The sequence below is a fragment of the Myotis brandtii genome, unplaced genomic scaffold (genome assembly GCF_000412655.1).
Source record: "Myotis brandtii unplaced genomic scaffold, ASM41265v1 scaffold21, whole genome shotgun sequence".
In the NCBI taxonomy this organism is placed as follows: Eukaryota; Metazoa; Chordata; class Mammalia; order Chiroptera; family Vespertilionidae; genus Myotis; species Myotis brandtii.
In genome coordinates this window covers 196,772-215,961 of record NW_005357846.1, presented here as the reverse complement: position 1 = coordinate 215,961, position 19,190 = coordinate 196,772, and the positions used below count along the sequence as shown (strand labels likewise).

Here is a 19,190-nt window from a genome sequence, read left to right as displayed (position 1 = left end):
AGCAGGTTGTGGTCCACACCGGGCCAGCTATCTCCCTATCAACAAAGGCTGCCATTTTCCCAGCATTAAATCTTATAATATAATATAATCGAGAATATTATGAACTGAAGAATGTGTCTGCCTGCTTCTTCCATATTCTTTTAGCCCTTTCTTATTCTTTCAAGTTGGGTTTGGATAGTTGAACTTTTTTAATATCATATATGCCAACCCATAGATTTTCCTCAACCAGTATTTCTTTTAAGCTGATCCCTATTTTTTTTTTTAATTTGGGACATTTGCCCAAATAGCAGGTTGAGTCGCTTCACACCCACCAGAATAACTAAAATTAGAAAGATTGATAAACCCAAATGTTGGTGAGGATGTGGAGTAACCACACTCTGTCACATTGTCGGTGGGAGTGTAACATAAACACTCATACATCTATGCCATAACCCAGCAGTTTCATTCCTATTTACCAGAAAGAAATGAAAACATATGTCCACAAACTATTTGTACAAAATTGTTCTTAGTAGATTTATTTATAATAGTCTAAACTGGAAACTGAAGTGCCATTAATAAGATAATGCATATACAAACTCTATAGTCATACAATAGCATACTACTCAGTAATCAAAGGAATGAACTACTGATGAATATAAGTTTGGGTGAGTCTCAAAAGATTATGCTGAGTGAGAGAAGCCTTACACAAAAGAGTTCATACTGAATGGTTCCTGTCTCAGTCTGTCTGTACTGCTATAACAAAAATACAATAAATGGGGTGGCTTATAAACAACAAATATTTATTTCTCACAGTTCTGGAGGCTGGGAAGTCCAAGATTAAGGCGGCTGCAGATTTTGTGTCTGGTGAATGCTCACTTCCTGACAGTGAGCATTGCTATGTTCTCATAGGGAGGACGGAGTGAGAGCTCTCTTTCACCTCCTTTATAAGAACAGTAATCCCATTCATGAGGACTCTGCCCTCATGACCTGTCACCTCTCAAAGGCCCCACCTATTAATATCATTACTAATATCCCTATTACCTCATAGGGACTAGGTTTTAACATATGAATTGGGGTGGGGGGGAGAGGGCACAAACATTCAGGCCATAGCAGTTTCATTTAGATAAAGGCTGAAACTGGAAAATGGGTCAGTGGTAGAAAAAAATCAGAACCATGGTTGCCTCTGGATAGGTGGGAGAGTAGAATGACGGATGGAGCATGAGGGAACTTTCTGGGTGATGACAGTTTCTATGTCTTGACAGAGTTTAGGTTATAGGTTTATGCATTGTCACTGCATATGCATAAGTATATACAAATGATTCAGATTTGTGCATTACATCACCTCAAAAGGAAAAGAATTATTTGAAAAATTCAAAAATTAATGGCATACAAACTGAAGTATTTAGTTTACAACTTATTGATGTATATAACTTACTTTGAAATGTGTCAAAATATGAATTGACAATTGGAGAGAGGGATGAGTAGATGGGTAGTAAGTAGAGAAAATGTTAATTATAAATCTAGGTGGTGAGAATATGGATGTTCATTATAATATACATGCAACTTTTCTTTATGTTTGAAGTTTTTATCATAAAATTGTGGGGAAAATAGCTCAGGTTGGAAAGTGAAAGACTGGTCAACTGGAACATAAATTATTTTGGTTTGTAATGGTAGAAAGTCCACTTGTATCATTGTAGTTGAGTAAATTTGAACAATATTGCAAAAGATTAACAAAAAAAGGACTTAGCTAAAAAAGGTCTCTTGGCCAGATTCCCTGCTGCCCAAAAGCATTTTTCAGAGTAAGCTTCTACTCAGACTTTCTCAGAGGCATATGTCCCAGATTGAAATGGGGGTGTTCTTTGGGCCTTCTGGATTCTGTACAGACCTCAGAAATGGAACTGGCCGGCTTTGAGGTTGGCTCAGGAGCAGGCCCTTATCCCAGGGATGACATCACTCTGGCCCTAGAGACCCTTGGAAGCAAAAGGGAACAGACTCTCCCAAAGCATTGGGGGAGCATCATCTTGCTACTGTGCTGAACCCGCCTGAACTCAGAAGCCTAAGAAAAGAATTCCCAGGGGACTGGAGTTTTGCAAACATGGTGCAGAAGCTGGAGTTCCTTCATTCTCATGGAAGGGTGGTTGGGTAGGGGAAAGAGCCTGCCTTGAATTATTCTCCAGAAGTGATCCAACTCTTCCTCCTGCTGTGAAATTCCCATTGCCTTCTCTGCTCATTAAAAGAGGGTGAGAGGCTCATAAGACAAGTAGCTGCTGTGATTTTCATGAGGACTGAGGGTTAGGATCCTCCACCACATTAACCTCCCTCCCCCATCATCATGCTTCAGAGGCCTTCAGTGCTTCACCTCCAAGGACCTTCCTGGCAATGAACCTCAAGCAGTCAGCAGTGACTCACCAAGTTCCTTCTAGATGGGAAAACTGCAGGCCACTCCCAGCCCAAACACGTGACCTTCCCAGGCACATCTAGGTCACAGCAGGCAGATCCTTAAATACCCTCAGGGAAAGCTTTGCCCAGCCTTTAGATTAAGCAGGAACACATGGAGAGCATCCCCTAAACCACCTTAGAAAAGGCCAAATCCAGAGAGGGTGGCACGGTTGCCAGTGATGTGGGAGCTTAGTTTCATGGCTATGTCTTATGGGCTGAATGTTTGTGTCCCCCCCAAGATGTGTGTGTTGAAACCTTAACTCCAATGTGATGGCATTGGGGGCTTTGGGAGATAATTAGATTTAGATGGGGTCATGAAGATGGAACCCTTATAATGGGATTAGTGCCCTGAAAAGAAGGGAACAGAGAGCTTGCTCCTTCTCTCTGCCATGTGAGGGCAAAGCAAGATGGTAACTATCTGCAAGCTAGGAAAAGGGTCCTCCACAAGAACCCAACCACGTTGCTACTGTGATCTTGAACTTCTAGCCTCCAGAACTATAAAAAATAAATTTCTGTTGTTTAAGCTACCCAGTTTGTGGTGTCTTGTTATAGCAGTCTGCATTGACAGTGATGCCAGACATGTCCCACTCAGATGGGCTGACTTTTAGGAGAGTGTCTGTCTTCATGGTGTGGTCTCACAGTACACAACTGGATACTGTGTTGCCTTAGCAACTACACTTGATGTGGTTTTCTAGCAGCATGCTCCATTGGAAGATGTCAGGCCATTGAGTGACATTCGTCAAAAAGACAGGAAAGGTGTCCATGTTCCTGTGGTATGGAGAGGCATCTGGAATAAGCTGGTGATCTTTGTGTAACCTCCTTTTCTCTGTGCAGATAAACTGCCACATAATAGTTATCTCCATTAAATTTCCCTCTGGTACAGTTATCTCCATGAAGTTTTCTTCTGGCAAGCCTCTTTTGAGCCTTTTGTGTGAGCAACAGCTACAGGCCTAACTGTCAAAAGGGAAGGCCTAGGCTCCTGCACAATCCCCTGTCTACATCCATGCCAATGACCTAGTGTCCATAGTGTGTGTGTGTGTTGGGTTGTGTTGCTGTTCTGGCCAGTCTCGTCTTATGATCAGTGATGTCATTCTCTCTCAAGCTGGCATGTAGTTTGTGTCATCAAGGGAGTGGGTCCACTGGCTACGTTAACACTGTGCTCAAAGTGTTCACTGGCCCATCGAGCAGGAGGCAGTGGGATCCCTTCCTAAAGAGGGCAGTGATTCCAGCACTGTCACTCCTGTCTCTCTTTCCCACAGACATGGTGGTATGGTGACTGTTTTCCCATGTGTCTTCTAACAGACAGACCTGTTAGGCCATGGCGAGGGGCATGTGTGAGAGTCATGACTCTTGGTTTCTTTTCTCCTGACTGACTCACTCACTGGGTGATCCTGGAGGGTTTGCTTTTCTAGGAGTCAGATTTCTATAGTGGCTGTGGAGTTAACCAAGCAGAATATGCTCAAGCTCCTGCTTTAATAGTCAGTTGTTATTTTAGAACTTGCCCTCATGAAGTATGCTTTTAGGCACAGCATAGGGCACAGAACCATTTCAGCTGTGGTATATACAGCTGAATTTTCATGACTAGATGATAGCAAATTGGCTTTTGCCCCTGGATATAAGAGTCAAAAAACTTTAGAAATTTTACTTTTCTAAGAGCATTAGTTTTTAAGAGAAGACCTTTTAACTAAGCTAATTCAAGAACATTGCCACCTTCCTCCCAGAACAATGAGGATCAGATTCATTTTTGTAAAACTCTGAAGGCTAAATGAGCACTGTTCTTTGGTGTAAAGCCGCCTCTGTTGACAATACTTGCAGTGGCCAGTGGAGGCATTCTTGCAGTACAGTTCAGCAACTTTATCACTTAAACTGGACCCCAAATGCAAGCCACAAAGATAGTTCTGCCCATTTGTAGTGTAGTCACGTCATTTCTACCTTTTTCTGACTCACATACTCATATGTGCTGAATACATACTCTAAAGAAGATCTGCCATTTAATCAATGTCATGTAATTCACATTGTTCAGATTCCTCAAACTTATAAGTAAATGACAGCAGTGATTCTGTTTTAAGAACAGTGTGTATCAATGAGATAATTTTTTCTCAGAGCATCATGACAAAATAATGTGCAACGCAAGGTGACAAATTAATTTTGCTCTCTGTTATCTCCTCATTTCCCCCAAACCAAATAAGAACAGTATTTCACTCTGAAATGCCTGACTGGTTGTTTAAGCCATTAATTTGAAATGCAGATATTGGCATTTCTTTTCAGATAACTTTTGGTTAAATTTTGATATGTTTCTGAGACCACTGACATAATAAATATAAGTAAAAATGTTTACTGCTACAAAGTGCCAAGTAACACTAACCACATCAGATGGAGTAGTCGAGTGGGGAAGCCTGTCAGAGCGACCCTGAGCATGTGTCTAAGTCATGGCCAGATGGATTTCAACTGTGGTGATTTCAGATGGGTAATCTATATATATAAAAGCCTAAACAACTGAACGACCAGTCGACTGGTTGCTATAACACGCACTGACCACCAGGGGGCAGATGCTCAATGCAGGAGCTGCCCCCTGGTAGTCAGTGCGCTTCCACAGCCAACCTCCTGTGGTCCCTTCCCCCGGCCAGCCAACCTGCCATGGTCCCTCACCCTGGCAGGCTGTCCTGCCCCCCACCCCCTATTGGCCCCAATCACCAGCCAGGCCAAGGGACCCCACCCTTGCATGAATTTTTGCACCAGGTTTGTCGTTTCTAATAAGACTCAGGACAAAGCCAGGCTTTGTGGGGAGGGGTGTCTAAAGCTTACACATTTCTAGCAGACCACCTCAGGACCCCCGCAAATTTAAGCTTCATTAGCTTCATGGTAAATCTAGCTCTGAATCAGACCAGCTGAAACCCCACAAATTGGAAATAACTATTATTACTTTATCAGCATTTCATAGTACTAAGTACTGAAAATAGTCAAGGTGTTCTGCTACCTGATATTTCTTCACAATTGAAGGCTTCTGAAATGCTGAAAATATTTTGTAGCATAATGAACACGGGAAGTGTCAGCTCACACTCTGCTGATATGTTCTTTCAGCCCATAAAAACGTAGAAAAAAGTTAAAAAGCAAATAAGAAAATGGCCAAGATAATTGAAAGTGAACCTGATAAGGAAAAAATCTTTTGAATTCTTGATTGAAATAGATTTCCATAAACCAAAAATCCTAACAGGTTGTTTAAGTCATTCACTTGAAATGGGAACAGTTATAAGACATTATGATATAGACAGGCGTCTGGTGCTTCTTTGGCTTATTCATATTGTTTCCATGGTTGTTACAGCTTTTTCTAACATTCATTAAAATAAATATAAGACTGTTACAGTAAAAGAATTATTGTAAGTACTAGAAGCCCATTGCACGAAGATTCGCACAATAGGCCTTCCTTCCCCTGGCTGCTGGCACCGGTTTTCCTCCAGCACCTGGGACCCAGGCCTTTGGTCTGGCCGCAGCGAAGAAGCCAAGCATCTTCAGTCTTCAGTCTTCATTCTGGCTGGAGCCTTCAGTTTTCGCTCTGCACCTGCATATGCAAATTAACCACCATCTTTGGTGGGTTAATTTGCATAGTCACTGTGATTGGCTGGTGGGTGTAGCAGAGTGACACAAATTTGCATGTTTCTCTTTTATTTTTATTTTATTTTATTTTAAATTGTTTTATTGCTTTGTTTCTCTTTTATTAGTGTAGATTCTTTTGGTTTAATAAAAAACCACCTGAAACCATTATAGGTATGAGAACCATTTAAAGGAAGCACAGAGGATTTTGGGCAGAGGAAGGATAAAAAAAAAACAAGGCATGGGGACATGAAATAACATAGTTTATCTTGGGAACTCCAAATACCTTGGAGTAAGAGGAGTGGTCCAGGGAATGTCCAGGGATTGGACTGAAAGGTAAATAGGGGTCCAGTTAACAGACAGTCTGGTTTAAGAGGACTGTGCCTGTCAGGCACTAAGAGAGGATAGTAAGTGGGGAGTGCCATGATGAGATTTGTGTTTTTGAAAGATCAGTCTAGTGGTAGTGTGGAGAGTGGCTTGGAGGACATGGAGACCAAAGGCGAGAAAGATGCTATAACAGTTCCATTGGGGATGGAAGGTAAGAGATAGATTAGAGAGTCTAGGAAGGCAGTCAGAATAATTTAGTGGAACATTAACAATGGAGATTGAAGATTTGTCCTATCCTGGTTCTCTGCTATAACCCCAGGACTGAGCTTAGTGCTCACAGGTGGGAGACCGTGGAGACTTGGGTGACTGCCAGGTTTCCAGTTTGGTGGTTATAAAGTACTGCCATTAACCAGGATGTTTGTGGGAAAATTTTAGAGGGCTGTAATGACCCCAGTTTTGGTTTTTGTTTGTTTGTTTGTTTTTTAAATATATTTTATTGATTTTTTACAGAGAGGAAGGGAGAGAGATAGAGAGTCAGAAACATCGATGAGAGAGAAACATCGATCAGCTGCCTCCTGCACACCTCCTACTGGGGATGTGCCCGCAACCCAGGTACATGCCCTTGACCAGAATCAAACCTGGGACCCTTCAGTCCGCAAGCCGACGCTCTATCCACTGAGCCAAACCGGTTTCGGCATGACCCCAGTTTTGAGTGCATTAAATGTGAGGGCCTGTAAGTAGATATATCTAGTATACAGCTCAGGCCACAAGTAAGGCCTAGAAACAGAAATGTGAGAGTCATCAGCACTCATAGGAGGGAGTAAGAATGAGAGAGGCATTTTGAAGGGGATCTTAGAAAAAGGCCAAGGAGAACACCACTGTTTTTATAGGAGAAGAAAGGCAACAGAAAAAGCAACTGAGAAAGAACACTCAGGGAAGTGGGCAGAGAACCAGTAATGTGAGGTTGTATAGAAACTCATAAAGGGAACAGTTTCAGGGAAAATGCAGTGATTAACAGGGTCAAATATGTCAAAAAGGTGAAGCCCAATGGAGCTTGTGCATAACAATGGAGTTGGGGGGAGGAATATGAATGACACTTTCCTCCAAGTTGAGTGAGTGAGACTTGAGACGTGAGACATGGGATGTAGGCAAGTGGAGGAAGAACCAGTTAAAGGGTCCTCTAAGCATGAGGGCTCTTTCCTCATGAGAGAGGAGACAATCTGATTTACATGCAGGAAAGTAACCAAAAGAATTGGACAAGTTAAAATTGAATAAAATTAAGGACAGTTAAATTACTCAAAACTCTCTGAGGATAAGGAAAGGGATGAGGTCAAAAGAGTATGGAGGGGTAAGGATATGGAGAAATTGAAGCCCTCGTGCATTGCTGGTTGGAATACAAAATGGTATAGCTGCTATGGAAAACAGTTTGGCAGTTCTTCAAAAAGTTAAGTGTAGAATTACTGCATGACCCAGAAATTTCACACAAAAGAATTGAAAAGAGGGACTCAAACAAATACTTGCATGCAATCTTCATTGCAGCATTATTAGCAATCACCAAAAGGTGGAAACGACTCAAGTGTCCATGAACAGATAAATGTATAAACAGAATGTGGTATATACAGACAATGGAATATTATTCAGTCATAAAAAGGGAAGAACTTCTGATACATGCTACAACATGGATGAACTTTGAAAGTATGCTAAGTAAAATAAACCAAATAGTGCCTGGGTTCCATTTACTACTATATGCAATACCTAAAATAGTCAAACTTATACAGACACAAAGTACATTAGAGGTTATCAAGGGCTGAGAAGGAGGAGGCAGTTATTATTTAATGGATTTTCTGTTTAAGGTGATAGAAGAGTTTGAAAAATAGTGGTGACAATTATACAACATTGCAAATGTAATTAATGCTGAATAATACATGTAAAAATAGTTAAACTGGCCTATTTCATGTTATATATATTTTACCACAATACAATGTAATGTCAGCCATAACATACATGGTGGTTCAAATAAGTTCAATTATTTTATTTTTTTAACAGAGAGAATATGAAAGGATTAATTCTGAGCAAGACAGGGATATCTTCCTCTATCCTCCTTATCCTTCCAATGCTCTGGGGCAGAGGTGAGGATGTATGTAGATACAGCTATAATTTCCCTCATCCTCAGGGACATTAGGTAGCTCCTAACAGTCTCTATTTCCTTGGTTAAACAAGAGCTAAATTCCTCTGCTTAGAGTGGACAGGATGGGTAGAATTTTAATGAGGAACTAGAGGAGAGCAAATGAAGGTTAAGAATGACCACCAAGGGAAATGGAAGAGGGAGCTGACAAAGGATAAATAAGAGAACTGCTAAGGTATTCTACACCCGAGTGATACTGGTACACTGCATAAGTACAATGTTTCATCTTCATGATTTCTTGGTTTTCCCCCTCAGCTGCACCATGTATAGAAGTAGAAAAGCTACATTGTTCCTGGATGGGGGGTTTGTGGCTTGAGCACAGTAGAGGGCTAATAGCCTAAGAGGGCCAACCAGAGGGTGCAGACTTAGTATGAAAGAGGATCCTGAGGGGACTCTTGACCCTAGCAGTGGTTCTCAACCTTCTTAATGCCGCAACCCTTTAATACAGTTCCTCATGTTGTGGTGACCCCCATCCATAAAATTATTTTCGTTGCTACTTCATAACTGTAATTTTGCTACTGTTATGAATCATAATGTAAATATCTGATATGCAGGATCTATTTTCATTGTTTGCGACCCACAGTTTGAGAACCGCTGTGAGAAAGTGGAGTTGAAATGAAAAGGTGGGTATAAATGGGAGTGAGGAGTGAGAGAAGAGATATTTAACTTTCAGTGTTGTAGAAGTAGGACTCTTCTGGTTGATGATAGTATAAGGGTAGGCTCTAAGAGTGAAGGTGAAGTTGTAGAAATGGTTGGTGTATTAGAGTAGACTAACTGCTGGCACAATAGATGAAAACATGTATAATGACTTAATTAAAGTAGAAGTTTATTTCTTGATCATATAGATAGTCCATACTGGGGGTGTCTGTTTCATAGTAATTCAAGGATCCAGGATGGAGGTTCTGTCATCTTCAACCAGAAGTTTTCAAGATTATCTGGGTATTGCTATCTAGTTGCTATAAGGATAAAGAGCAAGGAGAAGTTCACGTAGGTGGTTTCATTGGCCAGACCTGAAAGAGGTGCACATCAGTCCCTTCATTGGCCAGAATGGGGTCATATGACCACACAAAATTGCAAGGAAGTCTGGGAAATGTGCAGTTGTGTGTCCTAGGAAAAAAGCAACCAGCAGCCCTCGCTACACTTGAACTTTAAAGCCATTTTTAAAGCATTTCTTGTTGTGGTATTGTTACTTAGTTAAATACAGAGAAATTTCAAAAAGGCTAACTTTAAAAAAGCACCTGAAGTGAAGAAGCTTTATCTGATCATGCATGGGCAACATTCATTTCTAATTCTGTTCATTAAACCTACTCTTTTTTTTTTTTAAATATATTTTATTGATTTTTTACAGAGAGGAAGGGAGAGAGATAGATAGTTAGAAACATCGATGGGAGAGAAACATCGATCAGCTGCCTCCTGCACATCTCCCACTGGGGATGTGCCCGCAACCCAGGTACATGCCCTTGACCGGAATCGAACCTGGGACCTTTCAGTCCGCAGGCCGACGCTCTATCCACTGAGCCAAACCGGTTTCGGCAAACCTACTCTTTTTTAAAAATCTAGTCAGACATTTCTATAACCCAGTTACCTCATTTGATGAACTGAATTTCATACTTTTCCTTCATCAAAAACGTGTACAAGATTTTTTTGTGAGATAGAACCCTTTTATCACCCACTTTGTGCCAGCAGTAAATATTAAATAATACAGAAAGATACCATTAAATCACTGAAGGCATCAGCTCAAATGATCCAAAATAAATTCTGTGCCTGATTTAAGTGCAAGACCCATTTTGCTTCAGACTGTTACTTTAATAAATGAGGTAAGACTTCTTTTTAGAGCCACACAAATGTTCTCTCCCTGTTAACAAGCTTCTCAGTGTTGAATATTTAAATTAGGTGAAATCTGCCCTAGCTGGTTTGGCTCAGTGGATAGAGTGTCGGCCTGGGGACTGAAGGGTCCCGGGTTCAATTCCTGTCAAGGGCACATTCCCCGGGTTGCAGGCTCAATTTCCTGCTCTACCTCACTATTTTTCCACCTTTCTTGATGATCACTCTTTTTCTCTTTCTAGCCTTTCTCTTAGCTTCTCTTCACAGTGGGGGCATGCAGGAGGCAGCCGATCAATGATTCTCTCTCATCATTGATGTTTCTATCTCCCTTCCTCTCTGAAATTAATATATATTTCCTCTCTGAAATGAATAAAAATATATTTTTTAAAAAACATATTTAAATTAGGTGAAATCTCTCCAGCATATATATTATCCACCTCAAATTTTCCACCAATAGGAATACAAGGCAAGCACAGCATCAGCCAAGAGTCATTGGCTAATAATGTTCCATCACAATCACTCCACCCACAGTGAGCTGCAGAGGGCAGGGAGGGGAGGAGGCACTGCAAAGGACACCTACAGCAAAGAGGAATTTCTCCCAAAAGAGACTTTGTTCCAGGAACCCTGTGATAAGATTCAAAGGGTCTTGGTATAGACTTGAGTAGCTCACCATCTTCCTTTTCAAAATCATATGGAAATTCTTCAGAAAATAAACTCTGTCTTGGTGAGGAAAGATCCTTTAAAGAAACATGGTGAATTATTACGAAGTACTACGGGTGCCTCAAAATGCTTCCTCCTCTGATATTAAGAAGGCTTATCACCAGTTAGCTCTTCAGGTACACCCAGACAAGAACTCAGAAAACAAAAAGGCGGCTGAGGAGGAATTCAAACGAGTCTCTGAGGCCTATGCAGTCTTGTCTGATGCCGAGAAACGCAACAATTATGACAAGTCCAGAAGGAGCCACATTAAAAGAGAAAATAGAGGAGATGGCAGAAACAAAAACGATTTGAAGGAGGAACAGTGGTTTGAGAGACCACACTGTGGCTCTCACAATGCCTTTGAAGATAAAGACCTCTTTTCGGGAGATTGTTTCCCCACTGGCCATGTGGGTAGATCCAGGAGATTCCACTCTTCCTTTTTTAATGTGACCCCCATTTTGGACACAGGATTTTCCACTTTTGTATCCCTGGGCTCCAGACCAGATTCCCCTTCCTCTGGGAAATTTGTCCCCTTTGTAAGCAGTGGAATGGGAAACTTCAGACTGGTCACCACTTGCAGCCAGATAGTGAATGGCAAGAGAGTTGTTACAAAGAAAGTTCGAGAAAATGTGAGAGAGAAGACTGAAGTGGAAGAAGAAAGTCCATTTCATCAGCTTCCTCTACGTCGTTGGTAAGGAGTTGCTGCAATATTTTTTTACAGCAGTCTTTCCTGTGAGGCTGGTGAGTCTGATGCTTATCAGAGACCAGAGTTGGAATCTGAGAGTGTGTTGAACTGGAATGGACAGCAGTCAGCTTAGTCCCAACATCTCATTTTGCAGAGGAGGACAATAATGGGCCATATGTTACATAAAGAACTAGGAAGCAGCAGAGTTTGACCTTTAATTTAGGACAAAGTCTTCTGATTCTAAGTTGACCCTTCTTTCCCCCTGCACTATATTTGGGACACTAGAGACCACCACCATGAATATGACCTTCTGAGTCAGGGTCCTACCATCATAAACCCCATTGACTTATCTTCAACTCTTTTCCTGCTCTACCTTGCTATTGTGCCACTTTCTTGATGATCACTCTTTTTCTCTTTCTAGCCTTTCTCTTAGCTTCTTCTCTTCCCACCTCATCTTTCTTACCATACATTTCCAATGCACCATACCAAAATTAGGCTCAATTGAAAGAGTTACCTAGGTGTGGATTGTTAGCAGAGAGAAAGAGTGAAAAGTAAATGGGTAAAGATTTTTCACATACTTTTTTAATAGCATTTATTGAGTGCTCAGCAGATGTCAGGAATTCTACTTCACATATGTTACCTCAATAATACTTCAATAGTGAAATACAGTAGCAACTTTCCCCCCATGATATAGATAAAAAAATGAGGCTTAGAGAGATTAAGTAACTTGTCCTTGGCCCAACCTAGTAGGCAATAAAATAGTGTCTTGCTCTAAAACGGTGCTTCTCAACCTTCCTAATGCCACAACCCTATAATACAGTTCTTCATGTTGTGGTGACCCGCAAACATAAAATTATTTTCGTTGCTACTTCATAACTGTAATTTTGCTACTATTATGAATCATAATGTAAATATCTGATATGCAGGATGTATTTTCATTGTTACAAATTGAACATAATTAAAGCATAGTGATTAATCACAAAAACAATATGTAATTATATATGTGTTTTCCGATGGTCTTAGGAGACCCCTGTGAAAGGGTCATTCGACCCCCAAAGGGGTCGCGACCCACAGGCTGAGAACCACTGCTCTAAAACATGCTTATCTACCGAGTTATAACATCTGTGGATCCTACTCATTTATTTTTAGATCTAGGGTCTTGTCCTCATTGGGAATTTATACCTGTCATCTCTAAACTTTACTTCCATGCATGAATGAGTACTTGCTGGAACTTATTAAGTCTGCAAACATTTTTAATATTATTGCCCAGTAGACACTTGGTTATTCTTCCCTGAAGACAGAAGACAGAAGTAATGTTAAAAGTTTCACTGCCCTAACTGGTTTGGCTCAGCGTCGGCCTGGGGACTGAAGGGTCCCAGGTTCGATTCCGGTCAAGGGCATGTATCTTGGTTGCAGGCACATCCCCAGTAGGGGGTGTGCAGGAGGCAGCTGATAGATGTTTCTCTCTCATTGATGTTTCTAACTCTCTATACCTCTCCCTTCCTCGCTGTAAAAAAAAAAAAAAAAAAATCAATAAAATATATATTAAAAAAAAAGTTTCACTGAAACTAGCAAATGATTATCCCTTTAACACAGATATATGAACAGGATCCCAAGATGTGAATTATCTTTTTATTTGGGCTTTAATCATGATATACATGGAATCATGGGATTTGGTCACACTTCAGACTCTTCATTTATACTAAATGAATGGGGTCCAGGGAACTGGTTCCTTGTGCAGAGTTACTGCTGGAGTCTGCATTAGAACTCCTGTATTCCAGTCTCCACTCTCAGGCTCATTCTAGTGCACCATACAAACTGGCAAACTTTTATACACATTACATAACAAATGAGTAGCTTTCTTAATTCAAGGAGTATTCCTGTGTTTGTGATTTTTATGAGATAAATGTTTTATGAGTCTTTGAATTTTTTAAATTTTAATAAATTTTTAAAACTTAAACAGGAATATTCCTGTATCCCTCTGGCCAAGGGTAGCATTCAGATAGAGAGCACTCTTCCAGAAAGGAAGCAGAAGATGGACTTGGAATAGAAATATATCTCCTTTCTTTCAAAGCCCGCACATTTCCACTTAGTAGCATTGAGAGTCTCCTATATGTCTGGCACTGTGCTAGTTGCCTTACATAAATGCATCATTTTTTATCTCCAGAATCCTTCATGGGTTTACTTCAATTTCACACGTGAGGAAACTGAGGCTTAGGGAAGTTAGGTCCCTTACCCAGGGTCACACAGTAAGTTGTGGAGACAAGGTTCACACTGTGGTTAGACCTGGAAGCTCACATTTCCATTATGCTGAATTCTACTCCCATTCATCTGAGCTGTTATAGTTTGGTTTAATAGGAAATTTCTGTTGTTGAACTCTATTCATGTCAAAAGTTTTAAAATGAGCATTTCCAAGTAGAGCTTTCTTTTGAACCCTAGTCCGAGGTGAATTACAGTGTGGCTACTGAACAAAGAAAAAATCAAATTGGAGTGTGGAATATGATTTTCCATTTTGTCTCAAATAAAATCCCAATTTCAGCATTTTTCACAGACATACTTGGCTTTTGACAGAAATGCTGAGTTGTAGGACTTTTTGCCAGCAAAGATTTTTAAAAATTCACTTTCAGTTAATCAAGGAAATTTTCTTGTTGTATAGCAATGAAAGCAGTGTCATCTCTTCCTGGTGCCGGTTTGAAATATGTAATAAGTGAAGTAGGAGCAGACATCAGCAAAGGAAAGATGGAGAGCAGGAAGGGCTTGGCGGCTTTCTAAAGCATTCCAAGTAGGTCTGTGTCATCTCAGCGCGTAAGCGAGAGCATGCGCTTTGGAGTGACCTGTGACTCAGATTCCTGTGACCTCACAGTGCCTTCAGAACAGCTCCTGTGACTTCCAGGTGTTGGAAGCTCCTCTGCCAACTCTCATACTTGCAGATTTGACTGATGGGCCATCTTTGGGGTTACTAGCTGCTGAAAAAGAAGAAAAATACTTTAGAATTAGAAATTCCATCCCTATGTCCTTACTTTTCCAATTGCCCTATCAACAAATTGCTTTGTTATGCGCTATGGTTTTGAATAGTTGTCTCCTACATATTAATGGGGGTATTTTGTTTTCTAGTAGATGATGAAATAAAGGTTTCCAACACTCAGAAACACCACAGACTAGTTAGAAGTAATTCCTTGTCCTTTTGCTGTGGTTCATGTTAGGTATTTGAAATGAGGACCATGGTTCTGTGAAGGAATAAGGACAAGTAATTGTATAACTTACAGCTCAGGGAGCATTTGCAAAGGTGGTATCTCATGGAATCCTGTCCAAATCCCATATCCCCTATTACCTACCGAGGAGAGAGGAGGAAGACACTTGCCTAAGGTCACAGAGTGGGTGTTTCTCCAGCCCCCTAGCCCAGTGCTATTTCTCCCCCACACAGAGTCCTTCAAAGCAAATATTCTGCCTGGCCTAGCAAAGTACATGAGAGAGTGTGAAGGAATGGCCCCCTTGGTCCTGATGTAGGAGGGGGTCACAGTTTTATGTAGCTACATTGAATAGTAATGAAAGCAGTGTCTTCTCTTCCTGGTGCACATGTGTCCCCTTGTCTGTCCATCACTGGGGGAGGTGGGTACAGATGTGCATGGGTAGAATGATGAAACAGATGTGTCGAGGTTTACCAAGCATGCACAGCTGGTTCATCTCTTTCAGGTTCCCTAAAAGCTAGTTCAGCTTTTTCCCACAATTAAGTGATAACAAACATAAGGTGCAGTCAGCATTCTCAGTGTTTCCTTTCCAAAAGTTTCACACCACTTTCAACACTCTGTGTCCTCATGTCTTGCATGAGAAGCCCATTTTTATTTACCCCAAAGCTCTGTAGTCTCCAGGGTAGCTGAGGTGCACGATACCTGGTTGGGTATTTGAAGGGTATGGGGAGTGGACTCTGAGAACAGAGGAGGGAATTTGTGGTGGGCAGAGCGCTGCCCCTCACTACCTTATTTGGAATCTCAATGATCCATTAAGAGGAAGTATGGTAGGGCCCTCAGCATGAGAGCTTGATTTTTAGGTTGCGACAGGATGGTTCGCCTTTTAAAGGGCAGGAAAGGAGTTCAGAGTGAGTGAGTCATTTTTCCAATGTCCACTGTTGTGATTGACAAGATTCCAGAAAACCTAAGTCCCCAGTGGTTCCTCTAAACAACACATATGTCCTTCTAAGTGTCAAGAGAAACAGGTAGAGTTATGAAAAGAACATCGGCCTTGGCTGTGGACAGATGCGAGTTCAAATCCTGTGCCATCCTTTCCTAACTTCTTAATCTTGATTCTTGGTTTGCCTGTAAAACTAAGATGATAATCCCTGCCTGTCCTAATTTATAGAGTTATTTTAGGAACTAAGTACCCAAAATTCTGCATAAACTATAATCTATACTAATAATAGAGGAATTTGCAAATTGGCCAGGATGCTGTTATATAATGACCAATCAGGACAAGGGCAAGGCCACAGCGAAGAGCTCTCAGTATGCCTGTGCCGAGGTCCAAAGGACACAGAGAGGAAGGAGAGCAGATAGGCAGTTAGGAGGAATCAGGCCAGGAGAGGAGAGCAGATAGGCAGGGGGACCCTGCCAGGAGGGGAGAGCAGATAGGCAGTTAGGGGGATCAGGTCAGCAGGGGAGAGCAATTAGGGCAATCAGGCCGGCAGGGGAGGGAAGTTAGGGGGAACAGGCTGGCAGGGGGGAGCAGTTAGGCAGTTAATGTGATCAGGCCAGGAGGGGAGAGAAGTTAGGGGGATCAGGCCAGGAGGGGAGAGCAGTTAGGGCCATCAGGCCGGCAGGCAGGTGAGCAGTTAGGAGCCAGTGGTTCCAGATTGCGAGAGGGTTCCCAGATTGGAGAGGGTGCAGGCTGGGCTAAGGTACCCCCCATGCACCGGGCCTCTATATATATGCTTAAGTGACCATTACAGTGGAACAACCAGAATGACTGGTCAATATGATGTGCACTGAGCAGGCAGGCAGGCGAGCGGCTAGGGGCGAGCAGGCAGGTGAGCAGTTAGGGGCGAGCAGGCAGACAGGCAGGCAGGCGAGCAGTTAGGTGCGATCGCCGGCCAGGCCTCGGGACACTACCCATGCATGAATTTCGTGCACCGGGCCTCTAGTATATTTTATAAGTGGAAAGTGTCATTATTCCTTTTGGAAGCAATATTTTTGATTTTTAAGGATATGTATTCCAAACTTACTGTCAGTTTTTAAAGATATTTGTGATGTGATCTTGAAAACAAGAACAGTTACCTCTTGTATCTAATCCAAAAAATAGAAGATGGAAGATAAAAATAGAAGATTCAATTTTTCCCCATTTTGGCATAAGTGAACAAGTCATGATTTTAGTTTGGAGACAATAATATGACTTTTTCCTTTGAACTTCCTTTTTGTTTCATTATTCTTGAGCTTTTGGACTTACATGTTGACTTTCCCCTCTGCTTCCATTATAGGAAATTGATGGAAAATCCCTGCTATTGATGACAAGAAATGATGTGCTGACAGGACTTCAGTTAAAGTTGGGGCCTGCTCTGAAAATCTATGAGTATCATGTAAAACCTCTGCAGTCAAAGCATTTAAAGAACAACTCTTCATAGTACAGTCAAATTGGGGTCTCAGACCTCAAAAATACATAATGACATAATTTAGTTTCATGTGATGAAACTTTGTAAACAGAATACATACATGTGTATATGTAAAGAATTTCAACCAAATGAAACGTTATCCTATTGGATAGACTAGGCAATCCATCAGCTGACCTGAATTCAGCTAGGAGGAGCAAGGAGAACAGGTGGATAGGACGGTTTTCCTTGTGGAGTTTGTCAAAGAGAGTACAAAGAAATCAATATTTGACATGAGTAGATACCCTTCCCCAGAAAAGCTTTGAGGTCATAAGGACATTCTTCGTTTCTTCATAGATGGCTTTCCCAAAATTCTTTTAAAAATTCAATGGGATGAGCATGTTTGATTACAGACTTGGGGAGGGGGAGAGAGAGAAAGGGATTGCTGTCTCCCTTGAGTTCCTCTGCTCCTTAGAGCTTGTGTTACTGGGATGGAATTGCTGACACCCTTTTTTACAGAGGGTCCTCCACTTGACCTTATTAAGGTTTCACTGGGATATGCTGCGCTTTTTGAAATGAACATGCATCTTGGCCCCTTTAGAAGCAGAACCATAGCTCTGAAAAGAAAAACTCTGTTGTATATTGGGGATATCCATCCATATTCAGCTGGCTTTCACAGAGGGTAATGGTATTTTCTGCATAGAATTGCTTTTAAATTGGTTGTTTCAAAAAAAAAAAGCATTATTTCACTTTATGGTTGTATTTATAATAATTTGTTTCTGAAGAAATTTGCCAAGAGTTACAGATCAAAAAGCCTTGTTACTAGTACAGAATATTTTTATATACATTCCTTCATGATGGTGTAATATTTTTAAAATTGCTCTGATGCTTTGTTTGATTCCTGGTTTGAGTACTTGTTTTTAAGAACTTGAAAAGGTGGGGTTGCTACATCTCTGTTCAAAGAGACATTTGTTCAATCTCTGTGTGTTGATACCTTGTTGGATTGTGTTTTGTGGTTGCAATAAAGCATTGCTTCAGTTTATTCCTGGTGTATGTTTGATCTTTTTTGCAATTGGGATTAAGGATTAAGGTTACTTCTTAAAACCATGGAAAGTTAAACCTTAAAAAACAACAACACTTCAGACATAAGAAACATGAGATTTATATGTGGATTTATCTTCTTTACAAATGGAATTGTCCAAGGATGCCTTGTTCATTCTCTTATCCCACCCAACAACATATTTTAGGTGTTCTTTTAGCCAAAGATTTTATTTAATTTAATTTTTTTGCTGTAGGTCAGTGGCGCGGGGTGGGGGGAGGTCGTGATTTTGGAGGGAACTTCTGATGTAAACTATGAAACTTCTTCCAGACAAAAGCTCATATTCCCATATACAAAACTTTTCAGAGTGGTTGGACTTCCTGAAGTTCCCTCTTCCTTCTTCTCAAGTTAAGAATCACTGTTTTATTGAGTGTTATAATTCAGTCCCCTGTGGAGGTCATTTCTCTAAAGAATACAAAGTCTGAAGATGAGAGTGAAAAACACAGGAATCAGTATAATGAGTGGGGTTCAAAGGTACATTCCAAATTAATTGGAATATGGAGTTTATGAAGTACCTGAAATTTAAGTAGTGCTTTGTTTTGCGCTGTAAGTAGGAGAGGGGGTCACAAAGGAGACATTTTCTATCCCCAAGTTCTCACAGTCTACCTGAGACAGAAAACAGAAACATATGAGAGTAAAAGGCAGAATATTGTTAAGGATTGTGAGAGAGACTGATAAAAGGGGAGCACTACATAAAAGGTGGAAAAGAAGAGACTGGAGCTCATGTAGGAGGGCGCTGGAATGAAGAACTTCACTAACCTTTCTGAAGGAGTTTCCCACAAGTGAAATA

The 19,190-nt window shown here is 41.0% G+C and overlaps 1 protein-coding gene across 3 annotated transcripts in view; it reads left to right on the top strand.

Annotated features, from left to right (window-relative positions):
• The window catches only part of SAMD13 (sterile alpha motif domain containing 13), a 52,713-nt gene extending 34,370 nt beyond the window's left edge, over positions 1–18,343 (top strand). For all 3 annotated transcript variants that reach the window (XM_014539246.1, XM_014539245.1, XM_014539247.1), the window contains exon 4: positions 17,194–18,343. In XM_014539246.1, coding sequence (XP_014394732.1) covers positions 17,194–17,337 — 144 coding nt within the window. In that variant the 3' untranslated portion in view covers positions 17,338–18,343. The remainder of the gene's footprint in view (positions 1–17,193) is intronic.
• Positions 18,344–19,190: the final 847 nt, after the last annotated feature.